The sequence below is a fragment of the Pygocentrus nattereri genome, chromosome 10, assembly GCF_015220715.1.
Source record: "Pygocentrus nattereri isolate fPygNat1 chromosome 10, fPygNat1.pri, whole genome shotgun sequence".
Lineage (NCBI taxonomy): Eukaryota > Metazoa > Chordata > Actinopteri > Characiformes > Serrasalmidae > Pygocentrus > Pygocentrus nattereri.
Window position 1 is genome coordinate 29,298,569 of NC_051220.1, and position 10,438 is coordinate 29,309,006.

Sequence of the window (10,438 nt, forward strand, 5' to 3'; positions counted from 1 at the left end):
AGTCCTGTCTGTAAGCATGTGGATTGTGAAACAATGTTTGTGTTGGGCTCTACACTCCAGTGTACTGCATATAAGATAAAACTGTAATTTTAGCATTGTTAAAGTTTAGAATGTCAAATATAATATGTGAATATTTACATCTATTTTGGGTGAGCCACACAGGAAACGCACTTTATATTTTGGAGGACCAAAAGTAATCGGACAAACAATGTGTTATATTTTAACAACACTGTTATATTAATTCTCGGATGCAAATCCTTTGTAAGCATGGCCGGCTAAAGTGATTCATCCAGCACGCAATATCTCCCGTTGGTTTGCCAGGCCTGTCTTGCAGCCACTTTTAGTTCCTGCTGGTTTCAGGGTATTTTGACTCTAGTGTTATCTTTAGAAAGTGATTTTATTGTTCTGTATAAATAGGTTATGTAAAGGTACAAATATGAATTTTCTATAGGGAAAAACTTATTTAAGATACACAAATGGACCTTAAAACCACTAATGTATCTTTGAGGACACATTTACTTTGTTTGTACCTTGATGAACAAAAAATGTTCCTGCAGAACCTTTATATCTAGCCATGTATGATGAACCACCATACATCAATTTCGCTGATGTATGATGATTCATCTCTTCGAACAAAAAGGGTTGACATTCTTATATAGCTCTCCAAAAACTACAGTCATTTTTATTTGTAATCCAGTATGCTTGAATACAGAGTAGAAACAACAAAACAGAGTCGCTGACCAACTACAGACTGCACTACATTGTTTAGATCTTGGTAGATGTCTTCTTGCCACGGTCACATTTTGATAAATGTCTTCAACTTGGGAAAAAGACGGAGAGCATTAAGTGTGGTGACTTCCATGACCTTTTCCAAGGGAATTCCTTTGGTTTTGGCAATGTACTCAGCACTAACAGTGATATTCCTTGGTTCATTTCGCACCTGCAGTCCAACAGCAACAAAAGCAAAGATAACATACATAAATCCAAAAATGTAAACATTTGCAAAGATTTCAGAACTCATACAGGCTATACCTGTTTCTCTGGTCCAAGTGCTGGTGAATCTGTCTCCAGACACATATTCTCCAGTGGCAGCTGTTTCACAAGTTTCTGCTTCTTAGCAGAAAAGAATAAATATTTGACTAATGACAAATACTGATGTCCTAAAATGCAAACATTTTTTATTTAAAATTCAATTTGATGGTTTAGTAGACTACTTCTACCAGATGATTACCTGTTCACTTCTTACAATCGATGGTGGTATTGAAAAAAAATACCCTGCACGGACACCCTCCATTGCAACTGAGGGTTTCCCATCAAATGCATGAAGAAGGGCATTTTTTACACCTAGTACAAAGAACAGAAAAATAATCTGTTATAAATAATCACAACATTAAATTAATACATTCAACAAGAGATCGACAAATGGAACTTTTGTCATTGTAGTGTTAATGACAGGATACCTAGCTCCTTTAAAAGATGAATCATAGGTCTTCCAGCAGATCTTGAGTGGACATTCCTGATGGACAGATCTTATTTTTTTACTTTGCTGCATCATGCAAAGGAAAATAAAAGTTGCCTACTCATGCATCTTCATTTTTCAACAACAAGAATTATATGTGGTACTGATTAAACAGCTTACATACACGTATGGATTGACCATGACTGAATGATCCATCTGAGACTTACAGAGGAAGACTCAGCTGCTTCGCAATCTCTGCTTGACGAATGAGCACCTGTCTCTGGCTTTCTTTTCCTGCATCATTATCAACTACCCGGGGTGTGAAGTCAAGGCCAACCTGCATCAAACACAAAGGCGATTTTCTGGATTGTGACACTAACTGTGAGGCAGAGTTTACTGAAAATAAAAATACCGAGAATTCATTAGAGCACTGTACTATATGCCTTACCTCACCAATAGCCACAATGTGTTCTTTATATTTTTCAATTAAGGGTAAGGCAGCGTCTAGATCCTGTAAAGGACAAACAATTAGTATGAACTGAAAGATCTGAGGAAAAATAACACAAATAAACTTTGTTCCAGCTCAGACCTCTAGTAATGCCCCCCGGGGGTGTGCTGGGTCTTGGCCTTGAACTGGGTGAACCCCAAGACAGGGCATCACAAAACCAGGAAACCTGAAAGAAAATAGAACCATTTACTTGCATTTTACTTTACATTTTCATAATTGCAAGTAAGATTATCCCTCAAAGCCCTGTCATATGCATATATGAAGCCCACCTCTGTGACAGCTGTATGATTTTCTCAAACTCCCCAGCATGTTCTGCCACTGCAAGAAGAGCCAGAACTCCAGCCTGAAATGAAACACCAGCTATCAAACAAGTTTCTCATACAACACTATACATTAGGACAAGGCACGCTTTAGAATGTGCTGTAATGGATAATATTACCTTTTTTGCCTGCACAATAACATCATCAATGTCCTTTAAGGGAAAATAAAGGGGAAAAATAGGCTGTTATTTCATAGGTGGAAAACAAATCTATGGGTTTTTTTCATGTACTTTTTTATGCATGATAAACGGTCATTTCAAAATGTATCCCGCGTACTATATTCAGCAAAAAAAAGGTTTTTTTGGCAATTTCATAAATTCATATTCATAAATGTATTTGATGGATTTACGTGTATTTCTTTTGCGTATGGTTTAAGGGTGCAAAAAAATAGAGATCTTACATCGTCAAATTCTCCAGCAGAGATATGACAGTGACAGTCGATATATCCTTGCATGGGCACTTGTTAAAGTAAGACGTCTACTGTAAGAGTTTTATTTATGTTAGAAAAGTATCAACCATAGCTCACGCAAGCTTAGCTTTTCTGCGCCGGATATTACGCAGGTCACGTTGTGCGCAGGATTTGTGTAGTTTGTCTGATCTATAAGTCATTGCTGTGCATTTTTCCGCATGTTATAGCGATCTGCAGCGTTCACGCACATCTGCAGCAAAGCGTTTACTTCAACTGCACTACATACGTATATACAGTAAAACTATTTCCTGGCCAGGCTCTTCATAAACCGACTCTGTTAATGTTAGAGTCGGTTTATGAGCAGCCTGACCTCTTCCTGTTCCCCAGTTATATCAAAAACCTGGCCCGCACAACGCCAGAGGGCGCCCACGAGCGAGTCCTCGCTAAATGGGGTGAATGGAGCTAAACGGCTAAAAATGAAAAGTTAAATAGTTTCTAATCATTCGCCTACAACTTTCCTTTAATTTTACAAACTAGAAAGATGTAATTCAATAACAAAGCAAAGTAAACTTGTCTATATATTTTTCTTTTTTCTACAGCAAACGGGTTTTTGGCAACAGTGCATTAGCATTACCGCTACTGAATGCTGATTTTTTTGCGAGAGGAGCAGCTCATTGGCTGTTCGTGCTCAGAGACGTCGCGGACGTACATGAAGCGCCGTTTTAAACTCCTTTCACTCCAATGCAAAAGCGCTAAAAATATAACATTGGTGTTAAAATGTGCTATGTAGTTAAGTGGAAATGACTATTATTTTATATTAATAGTGTTAAGCTTGTATAAAATATGTTTTTGATAAAATATCTTGATCCATTCATTTTGAACTCGCTCGGGAGCGCCCTCTAGCGTATGAGAAACCCGGAAGACATTACAGAGTGTTCATTCCCCTCTCTACAAGTTTTCTGGCGTCGCCTAACTGGTTCTGTGATCACATGAGCACAAAGTAGAAAATATCATGTGATTTGCAGTGTTTGCCCACAAAGACGAACTTTCCCTTTAGTTGAGTAGACCTGGGAAGTAGCGCACAATGGGAACACGGAGTTTGTGTTTTCTACTCTTCTTCTTGTTTTTGGGAAGATGTTGTTGTCAGTATGAACCGACGTGGGAGTCGATAGATTCCAGACCTCTGCCTGAGTGGTTTGATCAAGCTAAGTTTGGCATATTTATACACTGGGGTGTGTTTTCGGTCCCCAGTTACGGAAGCGAATGGTTCTGGTAAGTTGTTCATGTTGTATTTGCAGTGATAGCGAAAATAAATGTTTAAAACAGTCTATCTGTTTAAAACTGCCAAGACAGTACGACCCGCTGTCTCTACCGAAGAGGGTCGTATAGGGTGTAAATGAAGCTGTTGAGGGTTTTGTATTGAAACTTACTGGTGTCGTCAGAAGTAGAGACTGCTATCAGTATCGGGCGATAACAGAAGAAAATGCGAAATTGGATATTGCAGGTGGAACGAATTAACGTTAGGGGTGTTCCGATGGAGAAAAAGCTTTTCTCTAAGAGTTTTCTCTCTGACTCCGCTCATCTCGTCCTCTCTCAGCTCCCGCACACTCACTTCCAATGGTCCTCCACAATAAGAGTCCTCAGCAAGGCTAGAGAATGCATAACCCAAAACTACCATGCGAAAGCATGTGTTGAACATACTATAGTATTTTCAGATATTTTTAAAATATCAATCAAATCTGAAAAGAAAAAGCGGTTTTCTACCATCTCTACTCAGAGGTTTAATTTTTGTATGTCTTTTAACTTGTACTCAGAGGTGGGCTGTACAAGCTTCAATTTCACTTCATATTTTAATTATACTTGCAAATCTAAAAACTATTACATTTCTTAGCTCTTATGAAAACATCTTTAATGCTGAAGGTATTTCTAACTGAGTCCTATGAGAATCCTGCAGTACATTCAAATGATTATTGTAGTTTGATATATATGGGTGCTACATAAGTATTGTAGATTACTTTAATACAGTATTACAGGAGTATTATACACTGGTGAAAATATGATAGATTATTATAAGATACAGAACTAGAGATATTTTATAGTTTGTTGTAGTATTACTACAGTTTCTTTTGTATGGCATATACAGGATTCAGTAAACAAATCCTTAAAAATAAATGTGTCTGCAGGTGGTATTGGCAAGGCCAGAAACTACCAAGCTATGTGTTCTTTATGGCAAAGAATTACCCCCCTGGATTCCAGTATCAAGACTTTGCGCCACAATTTACTGCTGAGTTCTTCGATCCTGAGGAGTGGACAGATATCTTTGCAGCATCAGGAGCAAAGTATATTGTCCTTACAACTAAACATCATGAAGGTTAGTGTGACTTGTGTATGAAGTACATTGTGAAAAAGGAGCCAACTGCATATACTGTTAAGGACTGTGTTTGACCAATTTTGGGTCCAGCAGATGGTGCTGTGACTCTAATCAGTAAACCATTTTCCAAGAGCCCTGATATAGGCAGTTGGGGGCAAACTCCAGACCAATAAATGTGGGGGGAAAGCTGCCAGTAATCTTTTTTTTTTTTTTTTTTTTTTTTTTTGAAAACATGTAAATAAGCATTTTTCACGAATTTTCATTACCAAGCACTTTCCATCTCCATCTGATGTTCATCATTAAAGGATGTGTTAAAATGGTTCTTGCTATTTTTATAATCTACAAAAGCTCACTTCCAGAAGAGGTAACAGACATTTATGTTCAGCCTGATAGTCATAAAGCTCATGCTGTTTAGCTGTAAAAATCATGCAGGACTTTGCATCCAGAATTGTCAAAATGCAGTTCTAAATTTCTTATCTAACTTTGTATTTTAGTAACTGTACAATTGTATTATTATATTGCCCAGTCATGTGTCTTAATTACTGATTTATTTTCACTTCTACAGCGCCTTTTTCCTGCTTCTGTAATCCACAATGGTGAACTTTAATTTGCTCTGAGGGAGCTTTGTTTCTGGAGTTACAGTTCTGCTATTTGAGTATAACGTACTTCATTCAGCTGACTTTGAGTTTGAAGCTTTTCATGTTTACACTTAAAACACATTAAAGACAAGGTGCTGTATATTTGGGGTTACAAAATCTAATATATTTATTAGATATATATGTATATAGTTGGAACTTGCTATACATACCAAAATATAATTAAAATACAAAGAAGTGAAGTTAAATAAACTTTTATAATCCCTCAGGTTTCACTCTCTGGGGCTCAAAGTACTCATGGAACTGGAATGCAGTGGATATCGGGCCAAAGCGAGACCTGGTGGATGAGTTAGCCAGAGCTTTGAGGCAGAACACTGACCTGCGACTTGGACTCTACCACTCTCTGTTTGAGTGGTTTCACCCTCTTTTCAGAGCAGATGCTGCCAACAATTTTAATACCACTCTGTTTCCACAAGAGAAGACCCTTCCTGAGCTCTATGAGATTGTGAACAAGTACAAACCTGAAGTGCTGTGGTCTGATGGAGACGGTGATGCCCCTGACAAGTACTGGAATAGTACAGGGTTTCTAGCCTGGCTATACAATGAAAGGTAAAGATGTTCTCATATGTAACTCAGCATTACTGTATATTGTGAATAGTGTTTTTTTGTGTAGCATTCACTAGATGTCGGTGTCCTAGTATAACCATATATATTTCATGGTGTTTGTATATTTACAGCCCAGTACGTGATACAATTGTGACCAACGATCGCTGGGGAAAAGATAGTATATGTAAGCATGGTGGGTACTACACCTGCACTGACCGCTACAACCCTGGACACCTGCTGAAGCACAAATGGGAGAACTGTATGACCATTGACCAGCGCTCTTGGGGCTTTAGAAGGGATGCTAAATTCAGTGACTACCTCACCATTGAGCAGCTGGTTAAGGTGAGTTCAGTGATGAGTGGCACTTTGTAATTTGTGTAAAGAACATGGAAATCTTTTGAGGACTTGCTTCAGAATAAGGACAGCAGACTCATGAAATTTTGGACATTAATCAGCTTAGGTCTGATGTACATTGTATTTGTTGTCATATTGAAATGTAGTGTTCATTTTTCAATTACAGCAAAAAACAATGTTTACATAGGTTTGCACTGAAAACCATCAAAATAGATACATATGCAGGATATCAAAGTGAACAGTAATTAACTGCCAGTGAAATATCAGATAAATGAATTTTAAGATAATGATGTTTGTGTTCCTCTGATCACTTTCTAGACCCTTGTGGAGACTGTATCATGCGGGGGCAATTTGTTGATGAATGTGGGTCCAACACACGATGGCCGCATCATTCCTTTATTTGAAGAGAGACTTAGACAGATGGGACAGTGGCTGAATGTTAATGGGGAAGGAATCTACAACACTACTGCATGGAGAGCTCAGAATGACAGTGTTACACCTGGGATTTGGTGAGTTACTTTTAGTGCAATTTCGTAGTGAGTAGCACACAACTGATCACAGTTTATAATGATATTGACACTGATGCTGTGAGATCACCTTGTCTGAGGGCCAAAAATGTATTAAAATAAACATTTTACCTATGTAAGAAGGTATAAAAAATTGAGATATATAGATATAAGATTATGAAAGTCTGCATTTAACAGGGCTTTGGTAGCGCTACTGTTTACTTGGGTAATGTAAGATATGCTGATGATCTTGGGTAAGGTGCACTCCTGGTTTGAATCATTGTTGGAAACCTGATGCCCTAGCTGATCAAAAATCTAATAGGGAATACGTCTTGTCATCACAGTATTTAGGGGCGTGCAATATGGCAAAAATATAGTATCATGATACTCCAGGTTATTTTCATGATGCATGACATATGATTTTGTGATTATTTTCTGATGTTTGACAAGCTGACACAATCAAAAAAGAACCAGTAGTGTTGCATTTAAAAATGACTGTCAAAAACTATAAATGTATTTATGTTATAATTGAAGTTTGGGGGTAGGAACATGCCTGAACCTCCTCCTTCTTATAATCTAATGCCTTATAAATTCACATCCTCACCTTCCATTCTTGTGACAGTGTTCACAATGCCCACTGCCACTGCATCTCCTCTCTGTTACTCCGTTAGTCAGTCTTATTGCACCTATGAGGGGTTGTTCGGCCTTCTAGCTACAGGCAGAAGCCGCTCAGAACTCCAACCTCAGTGTTTGATCTTAGTATTGAGTGAAAATATCGATCTATTTAGTTTTGTCTTGACTTAATAGCAGCAGACAAATGTATCAGTTTTCCAGTTTTCCAGTTCTAAAAAAGTTCTGTGATTGTTTTTCTTTTAAAAGGTACACATGGAGACCACAAGAAAAGGCAATTTATGCATTTTTGCTTTCATGGCCAAATAATGGATATGTTGTTCTGAGTGACCCTATTGTGTCAGATAGTACACAGGTAATATATTTATTGCTTGTTTCTTGATGATGTGCGTTTTTAGTTTATACAGAACATTTTAACAGTAATCCTGTTTTTGAGGTCAATTTTTTTTTTTTTTGCTTCTTATCCAAACCAGGTGGTAATGCTGGGTTATAAACCACTGAAATGGGATCCACTAAAACCCAGTGGTCTACAGGTTTACCTGCCTACTCTGTCTCCTGTAGAGATGCCTTGTTCCTGGGCCTGGACTCTGCGACTGACTGGTGCAGCTTAGTCAGGAGTTGGGGACATTTTGTTGCCCTCAACAACCATGTTCTCGAGGGACCAGTTATTTGAATTGCTTTAATGGTCATAAGGGCATGGCAAGCATCCACATTGCCATTCAGATTACATTCAAAATTGATTTTTTTTTATCTTGCACAAAGTTTTTATGGGTGTAACTATCTTTGAGGTGTTTTTCCTTTAAAAAAATTTAATTTGGTAATACTGTGAACTTTGATGTATGAACGGATAATGAATGATAACCCTCCTTTGATAATTTTTGTGTGTGTGTGTGTGTGTGTGTGTGTGTGTGTGTGTAGATTTTATCAGATTTTATTGGCACTGTCTGTTTCAGGGTGATATAAGGGAAGAATGTATATTTGTTTTAAACTGTTGCTGCAGTGATACATATGTCAGTGAATTAGACAAAAACTGACCTTAGCCTTTTAAAAATCATCAGAGAATTCATTTGAAATCTTTGCTGAACTATACAAATTTGATACATTGTGAAGCTATTAGTTTACAGATACTCTGACCATTATGAAAGCTACTCCTTATAAGCACTTACTGATTTATCCATCTCTGGTTGAAATTTAAGGCCTTGCTTAGCTTTTCAAAAGCATTGTAGTCTAGAAGGGTATTGCTCTGAACATCATAGTTCAGATGATGTTAATATTATGATGCTTTTGGAAAACACAAACATTCCTGGTTATCTAAAGTCAAGTTTATAACTTTTTGGTGCAGTTATTTAATTTTCAGTCAAAACAGCTGTTAACTACAATTAAAAAAAAAAAAGCAGAAAATATATTTAGCAGAAAATTGCACAGAGCATCAACAACTAAATATAATAAAACATTTTCATCCACACTTTACCTTTATTCCAGCTTCCATTCCTTTCAGGAGGCTTGTTTTTAGGTTTTAAAGAAATCTTATTCTTTCCACACCTCCGAAGTTCAGTCTTAGAAGTTCAGGCTTCTCATGATTTGAATTTTGTCTATTTCCTTTTCTCAGTAATGGCTTCCTGACAGCTACACATCCTCTGAGACCCATAGCTCTGAGTTGTCTTGCTTGCTCGGTTGTTAGGAGTCGCATTTTTTCTGCATCTTTTAATAATTTTTTTTAACTCCAGTTTTGGAAACTCTCATTTTCTTTGACTTCCTCCTTCCCTGTACAAGTTATTTATCATATGTAATCTTCTCAGAAATGTCTCCTAAAAATGAAAAACCTGTATTAAATAGCCCCTTTAACTGGATATTAATTTGGTGATATAAGGTGATACTGTATCCTGTACACATCTAAAAAGGTGAATATCAGTGTAAGGAATTTAATATCAATAAAATAAACCTTTGCTTTAAGTTTTTAGTGTTTTGGTTTGTTGAATATGTTGCAGGTCTAAAGTACCCTCTAATCTCTCATCTTCATGACTCTAGGAAAAGTAAAGAAGACTAACATAAACAAGCTAATTTGAATAGACCTGTGTGTGGGAGTTTGAAATACCTGCCATAGTCGACTTACGAAAGGCCTGGGAATCTGAGAGCATCACATGCCACACTGAGACACACGTGCTTACCTCCCTCCCCCAAGAAACTCCCTATCTGAGTTATTCAGGACAGCCGTGCCAAGAATAGCACTACACTGTTTATGCAGATCACAGACCCCCTCAACTTATGCTGGGGCTAAAGTGTTTGAATGAACAATGAGGTGTAGTTCCTATTTAAACTGTATTTCTAACTCATTGCTGTAGGCAGAAGTGCTTCACTACTAGCTTTTCTTTTGTGCTGATAGGTAGTGGTTACTGAACTTAACATGGTATGAATGAGTGCAGGCGAAGATACTCACTTGGAGACTAATAGCCTGTCTTCCATGACATTAAGTGTGATGGAGTAGGGGTGAGGAAAAGGGTTTTCATGGGTAGTATATGTGTACCTTAACAAAAAAGAGCATTCTGTTGAAGAGAATTGCATGCATTATAACTGTTATATGAACATGCTTCCACGAGTCCGGCCTTCTATTAGTGTTGCCAGTGACATCAAGCATCTAGGTCACTCAGAATGCCTTGGAAGACGTGTCCATGACTTTTG

General features: G+C 37.6%; 2 protein-coding genes across 4 annotated transcripts; one reads left to right on the top strand and one right to left on the bottom strand.

Annotated features, from left to right (window-relative positions):
- Positions 1-651: 651 nt before the first annotated feature.
- Positions 652-4,314, bottom strand: LOC108428722 (putative deoxyribonuclease TATDN3). Of its 3 annotated transcripts, none has more exons than XM_017699966.2 (10): positions 4,127-4,314; positions 2,408-2,439; positions 2,237-2,312; positions 2,049-2,133; positions 1,908-1,970; positions 1,687-1,796; positions 1,461-1,516; positions 1,232-1,344; positions 1,033-1,113; positions 652-940 (listed from the first exon to the last, which is right to left on the bottom strand). In XM_017699966.2, the coding sequence occupies exons 2-10, from the start codon at positions 2,430-2,432 to the stop codon at positions 797-799; spliced, it is 753 nt and encodes a 250-aa protein (XP_017555455.1). In that variant the 5' UTR covers positions 2,433-2,439; positions 4,127-4,314; the 3' UTR covers positions 652-796. The 3 variants fall into 3 exon arrangements, with proteins under 3 accessions (XP_017555455.1, XP_017555454.1, XP_017555452.1); XM_017699965.2 differs by lacking the exon at positions 4,127-4,314 and adding an exon at positions 2,688-2,848 and having other exon boundaries at positions 1,033-1,110; positions 2,237-2,310; positions 2,407-2,439; XM_017699963.2 differs by lacking the exon at positions 4,127-4,314 and adding an exon at positions 2,688-2,848 and having other exon boundaries at positions 2,237-2,310; positions 2,407-2,439.
- On the top strand, positions 3,648-9,712 carry fuca2 (alpha-L-fucosidase 2). The gene is made up of 7 exons (XM_017699962.2): positions 3,648-3,968; positions 4,880-5,067; positions 5,933-6,272; positions 6,401-6,611; positions 6,942-7,132; positions 8,009-8,114; positions 8,233-9,712. Exons 1-7 carry the CDS (start codon positions 3,781-3,783, stop codon positions 8,368-8,370), a joined length of 1,362 nt encoding a protein of 453 aa, XP_017555451.1. The 5' UTR covers positions 3,648-3,780; the 3' UTR covers positions 8,371-9,712.
- Positions 9,713-10,438: the final 726 nt, after the last annotated feature.